General features: G+C 37.3%; 1 protein-coding gene across 5 annotated transcripts; it reads right to left on the bottom strand.

Annotated features, from left to right (window-relative positions):
• Positions 1-503: 503 nt before the first annotated feature.
• Positions 504-15250, bottom strand: CEP57L1 (centrosomal protein 57 like 1). Of its 5 annotated transcripts, none has more exons than XM_081326405.1 (12): positions 15153-15250; positions 14628-14659; positions 12791-12917; positions 11340-11519; positions 10919-11040; positions 6660-6776; positions 6282-6359; positions 5116-5208; positions 3424-3492; positions 3109-3335; positions 1363-1507; positions 504-881 (listed from the first exon to the last, which is right to left on the bottom strand). In XM_081326405.1, exons 1-12 carry the CDS (start codon positions 15184-15186, stop codon positions 672-674), a joined length of 1434 nt encoding a protein of 477 aa, XP_081182531.1. In that variant the 5' UTR covers positions 15187-15250; the 3' UTR covers positions 504-671. The 5 variants fall into 5 exon arrangements, with proteins under 5 accessions (XP_081182531.1, XP_081182532.1, XP_081182533.1 ...); XM_081326406.1 differs by having other exon boundaries at positions 12791-12914; positions 14628-14654; positions 15153-15249; XM_081326407.1 differs by lacking the exon at positions 15153-15250 and adding an exon at positions 15094-15137 and having other exon boundaries at positions 12791-12914.
• Between the last annotated feature and the right edge of the window lie 1394 nt (positions 15251-16644).

Here is a 16644-nt window from a genome sequence, read left to right as displayed (position 1 = left end):
CCAGGGGGAGGGCGTTCTCTGTGGGCGCGCCAGACCTGTGGAACCGCTTGCCGGTTGAGCTCCGGATGGCCCCCGACCTTCGCTCCTTCCGGCGGGATCTAAAAACTTACTTATTTGAGCAATCCGGCCTGGTTTGATGGGGTTGGGGTTGGGTTTTTAACATGGTTTTAATTATTGTATATATCGGGCATAATTATTTAATTGTTTTTTAACTTTTGTACTTTGTTTTTTAATATTTATTGCCCTGTACACTGCCCTGAGTCCTTCGGGAGAAGGGCGGTATAAAAATTTAATAAATATAAATATAAATATAAAGCCAAGTGAAAGATTAGTAAGGCCTGAGTGAGGCTGTAGGACCCCAAAGTATTTGTATAGATAGTTCTGTTTGGAAGTTAAAACAATGAACCACTAGGTATTTTTTAAATCCACCCAGATGCAAAAGAATACTTTTTGTTCAAAGTCTGTTATGAAAGTATGGCGAGGCACACAATAATCTGAGTACACGGAATGATAGGTCCTTTACTTAAAAACAGTGTACACGCTTCATTAAAATAATCAATTTTTATCACAGAGAATTTATTTACCCGACATTTATTCTCAGTATTAATGGGTATACCACTAAGGCAAATCAAATCTCAGCAGAGAGTGATGTATGAAATCAGATGTGGAAGCTATGATTCCCACACAATATCATCTTTCTTCAATACTGATTGAATCTTCTGAGCACTTTTTAATAGCCGAAGGGAATTTGTGGTTTTATTTGTAGAACAGATACTTGGAGAGATTACAGTCTCTTTGCTTCCTTTTAATTCATTAGGCCTTGATGCTGAATATGCTGGCTCTCTCTTCAGTTTTTGAGCTCTTTGCTTCAGTTTATAAACCTAAATAAAAGAAAAATTGTACAATAATTCTGATATGCAGAGATAGGCTCACTTTGCTGCCGTGAGCCGTGTCAAGTCTCTTTTCATACCAAAGCTAAGCATTATCAAATATTTTTATTACAATTTTGGAATGAGGATATTGATGTTTGGTTTTAAGTGCAAGGATTAAAATGGGTAAATAGGATTTTTAGAGCTGAATTTGAATAAATAAACTAACATAATACATAACAATTGATTTAACAACCTTTCTTAGTGGCATGATGGTGCATATTATTCAGCAAAACAATGATGCATGTCAACATTTGAGATGTCTCTCTTTAGTCCTTCCAGGCACATTCATAACTGTCTCAACTGTGTGAAATTTCATACAGTTTATTCTCATTTTTTTTCCTTTCTCCAAGTATCACAGTGCTAAGCACTGGCTGTCTAACAAGGCACATTCTAACTAGTCACATCTCCTGATTTCAGAATTGTCTCTTACATGATCCTGATGCTTTTTCAGTTTTGAAATCTGTTCTCCTTTAATTTCCATCTGCTTCACAAGACAATCCAATTCACGTTCTAGGTCTTCCCGAATGTCCTGGTTCTGACTTTCCTCTATCTGCTTTGATAGTTCTTGATGTTCACTGTTGAAGACAAATTCTATCAGTTGTTTAAACACAATTTAGGGCTTTTCTACTGTACATCTACATTTTGTTTGTTCATCCTTGTAGGTTTCTTTATTATTTGTACATCAAGTCATAAAATACAGAGGTCTAAATAATGAGGTTAAGCCAGGGGTAAGCAACCTCGGCTCTTTTATGACTCATGGACTTCAACTCCCAAAATTCCTGAGTCATATAGCTGACTCAGGAATTCTGGGAGTTGAAGTCCATGAGTCATAAAAGAGCCGAGGTTGCCTACCCCTGGGTTAAGCAAATCACTGCAATTGTTAAATGAATCACTAATCACTAAGCTTCCCCCTTTGACTTTGCTTAACAGAAGCTGGGTGGGAAGGTTGCAAATGGCAATCACGTGACCCTGGGACACTGGAGTCATTATAAATACATGCCAGTTGCCAACCACATTAATTTTGATCATGTGACCATGGCGATGCTGTAATGGTTGTTAAGTGAGAGGACCGGTTGCATATCATTATTTTCAGTGCTGTTGTAACTTTGAATGGTCACTAAACAGATGGTTGTAAGTCAAGGACTATCTGTATGTGGATATTTCTTGAGTAGAGTAGCTCCAAATTTCAAGTTTTGTGCAGATTAATTGGGCATGAGGAATAAATGCAGCCAATAAGTGTTACCACATGAAACTCCAGATGCTACAGGAGAAGCAGCAGAATTAAAGAGATGAATATCTGCAGCTGAGACTAGACGGATGTTACTTGGGCACGCAATTGAGCACCCTAATAGGAATGTATGTTTCTTACAAGATTGTAAATTACATGCATTCCTAGTGGGGTACGGTATACCTTATTAGCGTAAAATAACTGATATTTATTTATCATAAATATCAGTTATTTTACCTTAATAAGGTATACCGTAAATAACAGCAGATGACAAAAATCAACCAACCAAAGCAATTAAAACAGCCAAAATGCAAGTGTCTGGACAGAACCCAGAGCAAGCTTTTCCTGCTGAATTTTGCAGAATGGGTAGATACAACTGGAGAGACAGGGTCCCACCATTAATCCCGTCCCAAGAGCTTTAAAAATAATTACAAGCACCTTAAACTGAACCCCAAAATGTACTAGCAACCAGTGCAGTTCATGGAGTTGAGGTGTCGCAAGTGCCAAATGACAGGCGTCCATAACTGCCAGCTCCTATAGCTGGGGCATTAACCCAGGGACCCATAACTGCCTGTTGTGCTACTAAAAACTTCAGGATACTTTGTTGCTTTCAGTGACATGCCTCTAAAGTTCAGTCCTGCTCGCACTAACATCGTGAATGTGGATAAAAAAATAGCATCTGGGTTTTTATATATATATATATATTTGAATAGGATCAACCCATATCACCACCTGCTTTTAAAAAGCAATTTGCCATTTTCCACATCTGCCTATATGTGGGGTTTTTTTGTGTTTTTTTTGGGGGGGGGGAGGGAAGGAAAAGAAAGTTCTGCTGCTTCTTATGTTGCTCCAGTATCTGGTAGGTGACAGGAGATCAAAAAGTATATGTTGATAAAATACCCATTTGACACCAGAGAGATTGTATGGAAACTACACACAAATACTTACAAACTCATTTGTCCCAACTCATCTTGCATACCCAGGAGAAGATCAGAAAGAGTTTCAGTAGCAGAGGGAGTCGTGGAACAAGACACTGGTTTGCAAATGCCAGTCCATCTTGAAGTCCTCTTGTCGGTGCCTTCTGGACATGGTGAAGTCATACAAGGGCTACGGTATTTCATCATATGCAGGACACTTTGTACATTTGCAACAACAGAGTGACTTGAGCTGGCAGACTTGGGGGAGAAGTAGCAAAGTATAACATTTTGTTAAGCAAATAATAATTTGACTAAAAATTCTCATTAACAAAGACACAGTGCTTACCTTGCCAGCAACAAAAGGCAACATTCCACCTTGAAAGCTTGATTGTGTTCTCTTCATACTAGAATTATTCTGAAAAATTAAAATCTGGATTTATCATTCATTTGGAAAAAAAGAGGTGAGGCTCTAAACTTAATTAAAGAAAGGAAATGAATGAGATCTATCTTGATTAATCCTATGCCTTATTACTTTTAAGACAAATGTTTCAAGACTTGAAACTTGTTTGAGACTCGACAAAATATGAAAGATTATAGCTTTCTCTTTAGAACATTAAGTTATATATGTTTATATTCTTATAAAAGAATATTCGAACACCGGGATAGAGTCAAAACTAAACAGTTTAATGTACCTAGCTTTCATTGGCCAACTGCCAACGTCATCAGTTGGAAAGCTTAATAGCCTAATAGTCTTGATTTATTTCTTGCAATCCCAGTTTACGTGGAAGTTTTCTTTATTGAAAGACCAGCAAAAAATGTTCCTTTTAATTTTTTTAAAATTAGTGATTCTTTCAAAATTCCGCAACAATGGACAACTGTAAAAACACTTGAAAATGCTTTTTTAAACGCAAGAGTATAGGAGTTGGCATTCACTAGCAACTAAGATAATGATTATACTTGCTTTTGTGAGTACCTTTCCATCTGTTTTGTGTTTAAAGCCTTTTTATCGGCCACATGAATTGTTATATCTGTTTCATGCCTGCTAATACAACTGTTTCCCAGTCAAGAATGCTCTTTCTAAAATCTATGAAAGTTAAAAGACTAGAGGCCAGTCTAATAAAATCTCATTTTAAGTACTCATCCTATTTCCTCTTTGCACTTTTAACAATATCATTTAGTTCAATTCACACGGATCCAAGAACATTTTAAATTTATTTCTGTTCGTTATCTGAATTTTAGTACTCATCTTACTACCTGCTTTGTCACTTTAATGCTTCAGTGAATTAGTTTTCAGCCACTTCCGAACTTGGATGTGTAGGAAAGCAAGGGCTGGTGGTGCAAGCAGGTTATGGCCTGGGAACATAAAAAGCTTGCAGTGGAGCCCGTGGGTCGTACACCCTTTGAGGGAAGCATGTATGAAAGGCTAGTTTCTGAAAGTTTAGGTGTTTGTGAAGTTAAAGAAAATTAACTATTAAGCTTGCTTTGACCTTCAAATAAGTAATATAGGCATATTTTTAGAGGATAACATCAAAATACATTTTGTGCAATTCTATTATTTTAAGAACGGAGTAAGTTTATTTTCTGTGCTAAATACAGATATCTGCATTTTTGTTATTGGTTTCCTGTATTGCATGGCATCCAGATACAAATGGAACTCTGCAATTAATTCAGGCATGTTGAAATTACTGGGACTTCTTTAACTTAACCATTTTTTAAATTCTACCTGTAGGAAAATCCTGAATGTCTTATCGAGACTTCCAATTCTAGATTCTAAATAACTGAAATACTACTAGAACATAACCTGAGAAACACTAGCCTTATATAAGGAAAAGCAGAATTCGGGTGACTTTATTTGAAAATCAGAACAGGCTAGGATCTATTAAGTGTAGAAATGGTTGGGGTCATTTTACATTTCTTTGCTGAGATTAAACATACATCTTAAGAGGCACTCCTAGGAAACCTGCCTTTTGCAAAATAAATTGTCGCTTGCCTAACTTCTCAATATTATTAATAATGTGGTTGAAAACTAACATTTTACCTTGATGACTTTCTTCCTGCTTTTCTTCTTCACCTCTTTTTCAGGTGGAAGTGAGGACAAGAGAATTCTGTTCATTTCAACACCTGTCTGAAGCTGTAGTAAAAAGATATTAAAGAGTTAGCCGTCAGATAAATACACGTACAGATAAGTTGAAAAATACGAGTACAGGAGTTTTATATAAGAGTCAGACAGGAATGTCATAGTGTGATATAACAGCTCTCTGGAAAAATAACTTTAAAAATTTGCTTTGCATGATCCATCATAGAAGTTGTACAACTTGCAGTAAATACTACCAAATGCATTAAAAACTACACTTTTAAAATATCTGCTTAGTATAACACTATTGTTTTACTCACAGTATCAAGCAATGTGTGACAGGCCCTCCCCCTCCTGTCCTTTTTGCAAATCAATGCCAACTGAGATATCTGATGGGCGGCATTATTTGTACCACATAATTAAATGGTGACGTTTAACTGTGTATTTTGAAAAGCTTCCCGAGAATTCTAACCATATCCTTTGAACTTTCTGACAAAATCTGTAGCAAGCAACCTTGATTAGCAGAGATTCATATCCAGCTGTCTTAATAGAGAAATGATATGTGATGGCTACACTTGTTTAAAATCAATGTATCTTTGAGAATAATGTTCAAGCTAACATCCCCAAGTACAATAACATGAAAGTCGTATTATAAACTATTCTTAAATATGAAATACTGCTGACCGTGAAATTAACACATCAGATCAACTGAAGAGCCAGTTTGATCTAGAAGTTAAGGCACCAGGCTAGAAACCATCAAACTGAGTTTCAGTCTGCCTTAAGCATAAAAGCGAGCTGGGTGACTTTGGGCCAGTCACTCTTTCTAAGCCCAGCTCACCTCATAGGATTGTTTGTGGGGAATATAGGAGATGGGGGGAGTATTAGGTATGTTTGCCACCAGAAAATATTTTTTAAAAAACATAAAGTCCTGGCAGCTGGACTGGAACACGGCTTTGTTATGAAACTGTTGTTCTCCTCCTCCTACTGATAGTAGCTCAGAAAAAGAATTTTGAAGCAGCCGAGTTTCTAAATACGACAATATTCTTCAACAAAAGTTGATTTAACAGTTTTTATCCACAGGTCCTTTTGTTTTTATTCACTACAGCAATGTCAATATTGGTTTTCCCTACCTGTGCAGCTTTATCTTGTATTAGCTTGCGCTGATGCTGTTCTTCCAGAAGTTTCTGTTCCAAATGTTTTATCTTTTCCTGAAAAAATAAAAATACAAAAAATTAGATAGGATGCTTGTAGGCTACAAATAGTTCACCTTTTATAGTTCTAGGGGGTCCCGAAAAGGATGAATTACAACAAAAGCTTTTATGCTGCAATCAAGCTGGAAAAAAAATGCTTTTAGTTAATTTTCCCAAGCCAAATTGCTGTTGATAGAGAAGAAGCTAGGAGAGATGAAGGAGGCTGAAAAGCATTATCATCCTCTTATGTCACTTAGATAGAGATAACCAAAGGCATGTTCTGGGTCTGTATGGATGATGCTATTGATATTTTCTTACTTCTGCAGTTTTCTGAGTGCTAATAAGAGTCCAACACTGCTTTTCTAGAACTTCAAGTTTTTCAAGTTTTGCACAAAGTTCCATCTGATTTTGGTCATCTTCCTTCTGAAGATGCGTCTGTAAAATATCCACAAAACATGCAACTGATAGCAAACCATATTTAAACAAATATTTTAAGATGAATCAATAGCCCTATAAACAATGGCAAATATGGATAAAGCAAGCACAATAAAATGTTTTTTTATTGAAAAGTTTTATCATACATTTTATCTTTAACAAACCCCCCCTACCCCTCCCCTATCCCTCCCTCCTTACCCCTCCCCCCCTCCCCCCCCCGACTTCCCAGAGCTAAGTACAAGGTATAAAAAACAAAAAAAAAGAATCATAAACAATCATATGCTAACAACCGTAAACTCTAAAATCTATCACTCTCTAGCTCATATAGGATAACTACAAACACTATTAATATAAAATATACAAAAAAAGAGAAAAAAAAAGAGAAAAGAAGGGAAGACTTATTCAAATGCTACATGAAACTTTTTAGTCCCATATTTGTTCTGGATATACTCAATCCATTTTCTCCACTCCATAATATAGCGTTCTTGCGAATGATCTTTCAAATAGGCCGATATCTTTGCCATCTCTGCCAGGTCAGAAACCTTTAAAGTCCATTCTTCTATAGTCGGCAGTTCCTCACAATAAAATGTTGCCCAAGGAAAGATTTCTGGATATAATTGGATGTTGAACGGCAAGTTGACAATGGACATATATATGACTTATGTTACAGCGGTATAGTAGTCAAAGGAAATGCCTACCCTAACAACAATTTACAATATGGGTAAAGGTAAAGGTTCCCCCGCACATGCGTGCTAGTCGTTTCCGACTCTAGGGGCCGGTGCTCATCTCTGTTTCAAAGCCGAAGAGCCAGCACTTGTCCAAGGACGTCTCCGTGGTCATGTGGCTGGCATGACTAGACGCCAAAGGCGCACGGAACGCTGTTACCTTCCCACCGTAGTGGTCCCTATTTTTCTACTTGCATTTTTACATGCTTTCGAACTGCTAGGTTGGCAGAAGCTGGGACGAGTAAGAGGCACTCACTCTGCTACGCGGCACTCGGGATTTGACCCGCCAAACTGCCGATCTTCTGATCGACAAGCTCAGTGTCCTAACCCACTGAGCCACCGCATCCCTTACAATATGGGTAGGGGCATACATATATGGAAATCTCTCTTATCTACAATCTAGATCAGGGGTCTTCAAACTTGGCCCTTTTATTTTTTTTATAAGAGTTGTTATTGAATTTTATAGGATTAGGAAAAGGATATAAGCAGGATCGGGATTGGGGTAGAACAGGGTTGCCCCCGAATAAGATTTTCAAGCTTTAGCAAACAGACTATTGTCTGGGTACATATGTTCAATTAACACTAATTAATATAACAGTAAATAGCTATAATATATATGCTAAATGATAATCATAAATGGTATCAATTAGTCAATACATATCATTCTCCTTAGTAATATATATTCAAAATAACTTATCACATTCATTTCTCACTAGTTCATTTTCCTAACCATTGGTAAAATTTATCCAATGTTTTAAGATAAATTGAATCCTCTTTCTCTTTAATCTCTAAAGTTAATCTGTCCATTTCGGCACACTCTAAAATTTTCTTGATTAAAATCTCCTCAGTTGGTAGGTTTTCATTTTCCCAGTATTGGGGAAATGCTATTCTCACTGCTGTCAATACATGCAATATTAGATACTCATTCTCCTTCTCATACTTAGCTCCTAATATTCCTAACAGAAACAGTTCTGGTTTAAATTCAACCTGTATTTGTCATCTTTTCCAACCATGTATGTATGTTAAGCCAGAACTTTTTCACTTTAGGGCATACCCACCAGATATGGTAGTAGGTACCTGGCCTTTGTTTACATTTCCAGCAATTATTCCAAGTATTTTTAAACATTTTAGCTAATCTTACTGGTGTCATATGCCATCTATAAAACATTTTATACAAATTTTCTTTATATGAAACTGCTTTAGTCAATTTAATATTTCTATCCCATAATTTTTGCCAGTCTTCCAAATCTATAGAATATCCAAAGTTTTTTTGCTCGTGTTATCATTGTATCTTTTACTTGTCCTTCTTCCATCTTCAAGTTTAGCAGAAATCTGTAAAGTTTCTTAATCAGGTTTTCGTCTGTTTTTAATAATATTTGATCAAATTTTGTCTGTTCTATATAAAATCCCATTGACTTTGCATCTTTTCTATATCTTGTTTGAATTTGCAAATATGGCCACCATGCTAAGTCAATACTTTGTCGATGTAAGTCTTGTCTGTCTTTCAATTTTCTCTCTTTATCTGGAATATATTTGTAGGTAACGACTTTGTCATAGTTAATTAAGTTTGGGTAAGCAAAAGCTTCCATTGTTGAGAGCCACTCAGGTAGTTTAATTTAGATTTTCTGCTTTATTCTTTCCCATTCTAAAAGAAGTACATTCCTTATAAAGCGATTTTGGAAGTATCTATGTATTTTACTTTTCTCGTACCACAGAAAGGCATGCCAACCAATTTGTAGGTCATGCCCCTCTAGGTACAATAGTATTTTATTTCTCAACATAATCCATTCTTTAAGCTGTGGTAAAATGGCTGCTTGATCAAAGTCTCCAGTCCGGGAGTCCAAATCCTCCACTATTTTTAGTTTCTTGTAACATTTTCACTTTAACTTGTGCTTTCTTCCCTTGCCAGATAAATCTCAATATTGTTGCATTTAGGTCAGGGGTGTCAAACTCAATTTCATTGAGGGCCGCATCAGCATTGCGGTTGCCCTCAGGGGGCCTTGTGGGTATGGCCAGGGTGGGTGTGGCCTACTGTTGGGGAGGGTTGGGAAGAGGGGAGGGGCTGGGGAGGGGGAGGGAGGGAGGGGTTGGGAAGGGTTGGGAAGAGGGGAGGGGGTTGGGAGGGGTTTTGTTTTGCTTTGTTATAAATAAAATGTATTGTAAAACTTTTCAATAAAAAAAAGGCTGCCTATGGGGGCCTGGGCAGGAGTGGGACAGATCTGAGGGTCTCTGGCAGAAGGAGGGTCTCTGGGCCAGGGCCAAGGCAGTGGGGGCCGTTCCCTCACTGTTTCCAGGATGGCTTCGTGGGCCACATGAAACCACTTCACGGGCCGAATCCGGCCCCCAAGCCTTGTGTTTGACATGTCTGATTTAGGTCATTGAAGAAAACCTTTCCCAATTTTACAGGTATCGTTTGAAATAGGAAGAGTACTTTCGGTAAAATATTCATTTTAACTGTAGCTATTCTTCCTAACAGCAACAGTTGGAAGATTTTTCCACTTTTCCAAGTCGAGTTTTATTTGTTTCAACGATCTTTCAGTTATCTTCTTTTAATGTTATACATCTTGCTGTTAGGTGGATTCCTAGATACTTAACTTTTTTAGTTATTTGTAGGTTTGTCTTTTTTGTGAGTTTTCTGTTTGTCTGTTAGGTTTTTTGTTAATACTTTAGTCTTATCTGTATTTATTTTCAAACCTGCCAGTTCTCCAAAAACTTGGCCCTTTTGACTTGTGGACTTCAGCTCCCAGAATCCCTCAGCCAGCGTGCCACAAGTCATAAAAGGGCCAAGTTTGGAGACCCCTGATCTAGATTTACTGTTAACTGCTACCAATTACTTGTGATAAGTAACATCTAGCTATAACCAAGAATTTTTGGATCACAATCCAAAATGCCAATTTTCACTACATCTCTTTCAGCAAACATCCAATCAAACCTCATTTATCTTTAAGCAAGGTATGTGTGCATTTCTTCAGCATTGGAATCATTCTTCATGCTTGCAGTTAAGAATTAAGCAACAAATTTCATAGAAAAGAATATTTTATATTTTAAAACTTATTTAAAATATGTTCAAAAAGCCTATAATGCTGAAAATGTGATAATGCTGAAAAGTTTAAAGTTAAGAAATCTGGGTAAAAAGCCTAATTTTTTTTCATTTTTATTTCTAGATATCCATCTGTTCAAGAGAGAAAAAAATTAACACTTGTCATCTGTGAGCTTGTCATGAGTTCAGTTTAATCAGCAGGTAGTTTATTAGAAAAAGCTCAAGAATCTGTAAAAACTACAAGCAACAGTAGGTCCATGATTCATGTGCTAGTGATCTGAATATGCATGATTATGAAGAAATCCACATCAAGAAAACTAACATAAAACAACACATGGAGAAACAAATGTTAAGAATGATTTATTAAATTTCTGTACCTGCTGCTCCAGAACCAGTTTTTTTTCCAGCTCTGCTTTGAGCACCATTTTTCTCATGTAATCGAGTTGCTTTTCTAGCAAAGAGCAGCGTGATTGTGCTGCCCTTAATTGTGCACTCACATCTGAGAGGGGGGAAAAACAGGGGAGGGAAATTTAATTATAATAGTATGTTTCATTGGGGATTTAAAAAATCAAATTGGATAGACAGAGACAGAGTATATATAGTTGCTACATACTTCGTACAATTTCTTAAAAGGGTGTGTAAACTTAATTAAGCAATTAATAAGCTACCTTTAACCATATTATAACCGTACACATATATTAAGATGGAATGCAAAAAAGAACACAATGTAACGACAGCTTTTTCTTATTAAGATAGAAAAGATACAGTCTGGAAAAGCCAATATTACTGGCAAGTTACCTTTCCTTTCTTCCATCAGCTCTGGGTGAACTATGTTCTTTTCAATTGATTCCTGCTGCAAAGCTTTTCTATATTGTGCAGCCTCTCTGGATAAGCAGTTCAGGTCATTTTCAGCCTGTATCCTCTCTGTCTCAAGACGATGTATCTTCTCTTGAAGAGTTTTTAGGGCTGCCACTAAAGCTGGTAAACAAGTCAACTAAAGTTTAATTTTTCAGTTTTGATAATTAAAAGAAAAAGCAGTATGCATTATTACACGTCACAGTGTTAACAGTGTGATACTACACTTCTAGTATGTAACCAGATATTAAAAATATTGGGGGTTTAGTATTTTCTTGCAGGTGTTTTGTTACCAGGCTACATGACATCTTCAGGGTAAGAGACAGTAGAGTTTGCTAGCTATTTATGCATAATAGCTTGCCTTGCCAGTCTTGGTGGGGATATGGTTTCCTCCTTGATGGTTCCTTGATTGATTATTATTTCCTCCTTTATTGTTTATCTGATGCAAGGATATTACCAGGCTCAGACAGCATCAAGAATTCAATCCTGACTTACAGGATTAAGATGGTGTGGTAAGCAGACTAAATAAATTTAATATGTTCAATATCTTAGACATGATCTGATGCACAAACACAAAATCAATAATTATGAAAGAAAGGAAATGACTACGCATTTTAATGGCCCAGAAGATTTTGGAAGCATTTCTTGCATTTTGGATTTCATAAACACAACAAGACCTTTAATTAACTAATTAGATCTAGGTATTGCCTGCCACTCAGACAACTCTGGACAGCCCACAATTTAAAATAAAACAACAATATATAAAATACAGTATGACGTATACAAGACCATCATCTGTCTCAACAGCATACTATTTACACAGGAATGCCCCTAGAAAAAAGGAATCTCATCTATCCTATCTCAAGGCCTGGCCAGAAGAACAACCACATTTTCAAGTCCTTCCAGAATGGCATCAGGATGAGAGCTATACAAATCTTTGGGGATCTCATTCCACAAAGCAGGTGCCCTCAGAGAAGGTCACTGTTTAATCAAGGGGGCCCAGAGTGCATAAACCCTGCCAGCTATTACTAGATGGACAGAAATTATGGAAGGTAGACAATTTGTCAAATAGCTTTAATTGCACCAGCAAAGATATTGGCAACCAGAGCAGCTGAGTATGGATATCAGGCCTTCATGTCCATATTCAGTCCTGGTAGGATTAATTCAGAGTCTGTTTTTCCCCATCCAGATCTGCAGTCTCAAGATACTGAGATAGGATCTTGACAGCTGCCGCAGGGTCAAGAGTTTTTAGCAACTTCAAACTGTTGATAAATGAATGGTTGTTAAGTATCGGTACTACCGGTATGTTCTGAAATACATTAAACATGGGCCAAGAAGACAAATTGACTATGCTTCGCATTAAGAGTATGTCATACTACTGTTTTGTACTTTACCTTGGTTGTTTGGTGGGCAGCTGATCACACTTTTTGGCTTGAGATCAGCAAAAGTAGATTTTATTTTATCTGGAGGCTGAAGAAAACTTCCAATATAGCTATGCTTTGATTCACTATCCACAGACTGCTGAAAGATACATACAGTAGCATTTATAATTCCTTGGATACATTTATTCAGCCATTTTCTTTTACAAAATTAAGATTAGGAATACACAAAATTTCCATTAGTTTGACAATTACACAGAGCTTTAACTGCCCATCACATTTGAAAAAGAATTTCAAATTCTTAAAGTTGACACTTAAGGGATGAACTAGTGTTCTAAAGCCCCTGCAAAGCTTCAGGCACCAGTTATCCCTTTAAATTTGCCCAAATGTGTAAAAATGACTAAATAAAAAAGGTTCAGGGGAGCTCTGGGCTCACAAGAGTAGTGAAAAATGTTTGAATGCAAGCTGCATATAGCACACTTATGATCGGTTTACAGTATCTAATTTAGATCAACGAAAGACCTGTAATTCTATTGATGGAGAAATTATAGATCAAGGGCCCTAAGAATAACTAAGTTACATGGACTTATATTTATTTCAGATATATAAACTATTTTAGGAGAAACTCTATGAGACCTATATCTAATAAAATATGTAGGATAAAACACTCAATGATCTCACTAAATACAATTTTCTTATAATAATGCTGAGGATGGTTGCAAAATGGTAAAGGCAAGCTATTGAGTATTTTTATCAATTACCGACAACTCTTCCCTATCCTATCTTTTAGAGACAATAGTATAGCACTCATTTCTTTCCCAACTAATTTTCTTGAAGTACTTTTTGCAATTTCTGCTGGTGCCCAATGAGATTGCATAATCAGCAAAGAAAATGATGTGTATCCACTTGTGTAAGGCCTTGTTCAGATCCCTTTGAATTGTTTGGATCTATTTGCTGGTACAAAAGAGCAAATACTGCTTATGAATGGAATTAATTTTGGAGTCTCTGTTTACTGATCACCAATGGTTACTTTGTCACCTTGGGCTAAATAAAGCACAGGTGTCAGGAAATCTATCCTCTTTCCCAAAAAACAATAAAATTAGTTGCAAGTAAATTGCAGGAAAACAGAATGGAGTATCTATGAATATATGTACAAATTTGAAACGTAGATGTTGAGGGATTCATAATAAGATAAGCTTTATTGTCATTTTTTTACTGAGGGCGCAATGGCACACATCAAAAATGAAATTTAGTTGCCCGCTCTCAAAGTGAAACACATACATGACACATACCTAAATATACTATATAGATACATACTGTATACATAACAAATAAATATTAAATACTGTCCATCTTAATTCTTAATACTTAACTTTGACAATTACAGCATAAACATAACTACCTTGACATATTGTATTAGGTGACTGAAATGAAGCACATATCAAGTACAGTAATTCGAAACATATTTGAAGTGGAATGTCCTCTAATAACTTTCGTTCAGCTACTCAAAATAATTTTCAACAATTCTAATCATAAGGACTTTTTCCATCAGGTTTCACTTAGCAAATCTCAGAATTCTACCTTTGAAAAGTGCCTCAGATCCATATTAAAACTCAAATACTGCGTCCCTCAATGTTTTCTTTTTTAGATTTTTACCTTGTCATTTGGATCAAATGTGGCAAGATAGTTTTAGATTTTCACCGATTTTCTTTAAAACAATAGAATCTGACAGATTGAACATAAAAAGCAAGATCGTTTCACTTTACATAAAAAGGCTCAGGCATTTCCTATTCCTAAGTTTTATCCCTTTAAAACTGAGCACTTATGGATTGTTACAAGTTGCATTACCCACCTCCATCATGTAGGATCTAGGACAGCACTCAACTAAAACAAAAGGAAACAAAAACATCAGGTACTTGTTCCACATTTCAGCTGGAATATTTGCGACTAATATTTATATTTCTTTATGTCTGTCCAATTAAAACACATTTTATTTTCATCACCACCATCAATACACCATTCCTCCTTCTTCCCTGAGGAAGCCCCAAGTGACGGTCTGTGAGCTTAAGCAAGACGATCGATTGAGCCGGCCATTTCTGCGGGACACGGAAATCAGAAAAGCGGAATAGGAGAACTTTTTCCCGTTCAGAATTGCCCAGAAGGAAGCCAATACACGATTACAGTACCTCCCCCTCTGACTAAGGCCATATAGTCGGCCCCCTCCAAACGGTTAGGCCAGTTTCCCCCCCCCCCCACAAAAAAAACCTAGGAGAAAGTTCGAGCAAAACTTCAACAGAGGACCACCCTCGCCTCCTCACAGAGGGTGCAAAAGCCACGCCGTAGCCAAAGGCGCGGGCGACCTTCCCTGGGCTCTTACGGTATCTCGGAACTCGATATCCTGCACCAACCATAGAAAACAGCCTGTTTCCTAGAGCACCCTCGCCAGGGCCGTTTTTTTAAATAGACCGCGTCCCCTCCCGCTCAAATGTATCTTCCTCTCTGCCCGGATGAGACCCGCCTCCGGCCAGACTTTTCTGCCCGTTGTTACTGCACCAATCAGAGGAGAGAGAGAGAGAGTGCGCGCGTGCGTGCGAGAGGCGGGTGTTATTCTCCTGTTTACTCAAACGCCTGTTGATTGTTGGCTCGCGTGCAAGGTTTGCTGGCAGCTCGACTTGATCCCACGGCGAGCGTCTTGCACAAGGAAAAATGTAGTCAAAGTGTCTTTGCCACCCCGCAAAACGTAATTAATTGAGTGCTTTGCTATGCAGAGATGCACTTTTTCTGTATTAACCCGCCCCCCCCCCAAGGAACAGCGCTTGTTAAACATGGTGGAGCAGTGGGCTAATGCCTCCTTAACACCAGCTGCCTGCAATTAGTGCAGGTTCGCATCCCACCAGGCTCAAGGTTGACTCAGCCTTCCATCCTTCCGAGGTAGGTAAAATGAGGACACAGATTGTTGGGGGCAATTAAGCTGACTTTGTAATAATGCCGCTTGGGGGGGTGTATGAAAGCCCTAATAAGCAGGCATATGCATAGAATGAAGGCTAATGCTAAGCTTGTAAGCCGCCCTGAATCTTCGGAGAAGGGCGGGATATAAATGGAATTAAAATAAATAAATAAATCTAGATGATGCAACGGCAGAGCTACTAAGAAAGGGTTAAAAAGGGGAAGGGGACTTTTCTACTTTCTCCTATTTGCACCCAATGCTAAACCATTGTGCTTAAATTCTGGTTTGACTAACTGCTCCCAAACTTACCATGTTTTAATATGTCACATGAAGGCAAACCAGCGTTTGCCGCTTTTCTGTGATTCAAGCTCTGTTTCCATCTTTATATTACTTTTGAAGGGTTCTTTTCACGTGTTACAGTAAATTATAGGAGTGTATTGTACGCTGCTTTTAAGATCGCAGGCCTTCACCCAAGTCCATTACCACTCTGAACAGAAATAAAAATGACTAGTTCTCTGCGCTAACCACTAGTAGTGAATCAGAATAAAACTGCTTGTTTACACAGTTTGATGTGATTTACTCCCAAGTAGGTGTATGTAGGACTTTGATCCTGATATTTTTCTGAATAGAGCAAAATGCAAAACACCTATTGGGAGGATCGTATTCTCAGTTTAAAAGTATATCAACATACAGGAAAACATTCCTGGTGTCTGAATGAAGCATATGGAAACAATATTACAGCTTTTCACTAAACCTTAATTGAGGGCTCAAATGTATTATTTTTACATGTAAAATCTAATCTCAAAATAGAGGATAAATCAAACTTTCAGAAAATGCTGAACCCAATAAATATGCTTTATTATTCAAATTTCCTTTTAGACTTTCTGTTATTACTTTAAAAAAGTTTGAAAATGCTATTATG

The sequence above is a fragment of the Vipera berus genome (assembly GCF_964194415.1).
Source record: "Vipera berus genome assembly, chromosome: 1".
Lineage (NCBI taxonomy): Eukaryota > Metazoa > Chordata > Lepidosauria > Squamata > Viperidae > Vipera > Vipera berus.
The sequence above is the reverse complement of the archived record's forward strand: the minus strand, read 5'-3'. Positions and strand labels throughout refer to the sequence as shown.

What these genes read in the sequence shown, in the direction of transcription:
- CEP57L1 (XM_081326403.1), bottom strand. Translation starts at nt 14,702, where the DNA reads ATGTGGAACAAGTACCTGATGTTTTTGTTTCCTTTTGTTTTAGTTGAG. An exon ending in TACAAGATAAAGCTGCACAG is followed by an intron (nt 5,209 to 6,281) that starts GTAGGGAAAACC and finishes TTTTTACTACAG; the next exon opens with CTTCAGACAGGTGTTGAAAT. An exon ending in GAGTTGGGACAAATGAGTTT is followed by an intron (nt 1,508 to 3,108) that starts GTAAGTATTTGT and finishes TGTCTTCAACAG; the next exon opens with TGAACATCAAGAACTATCAA.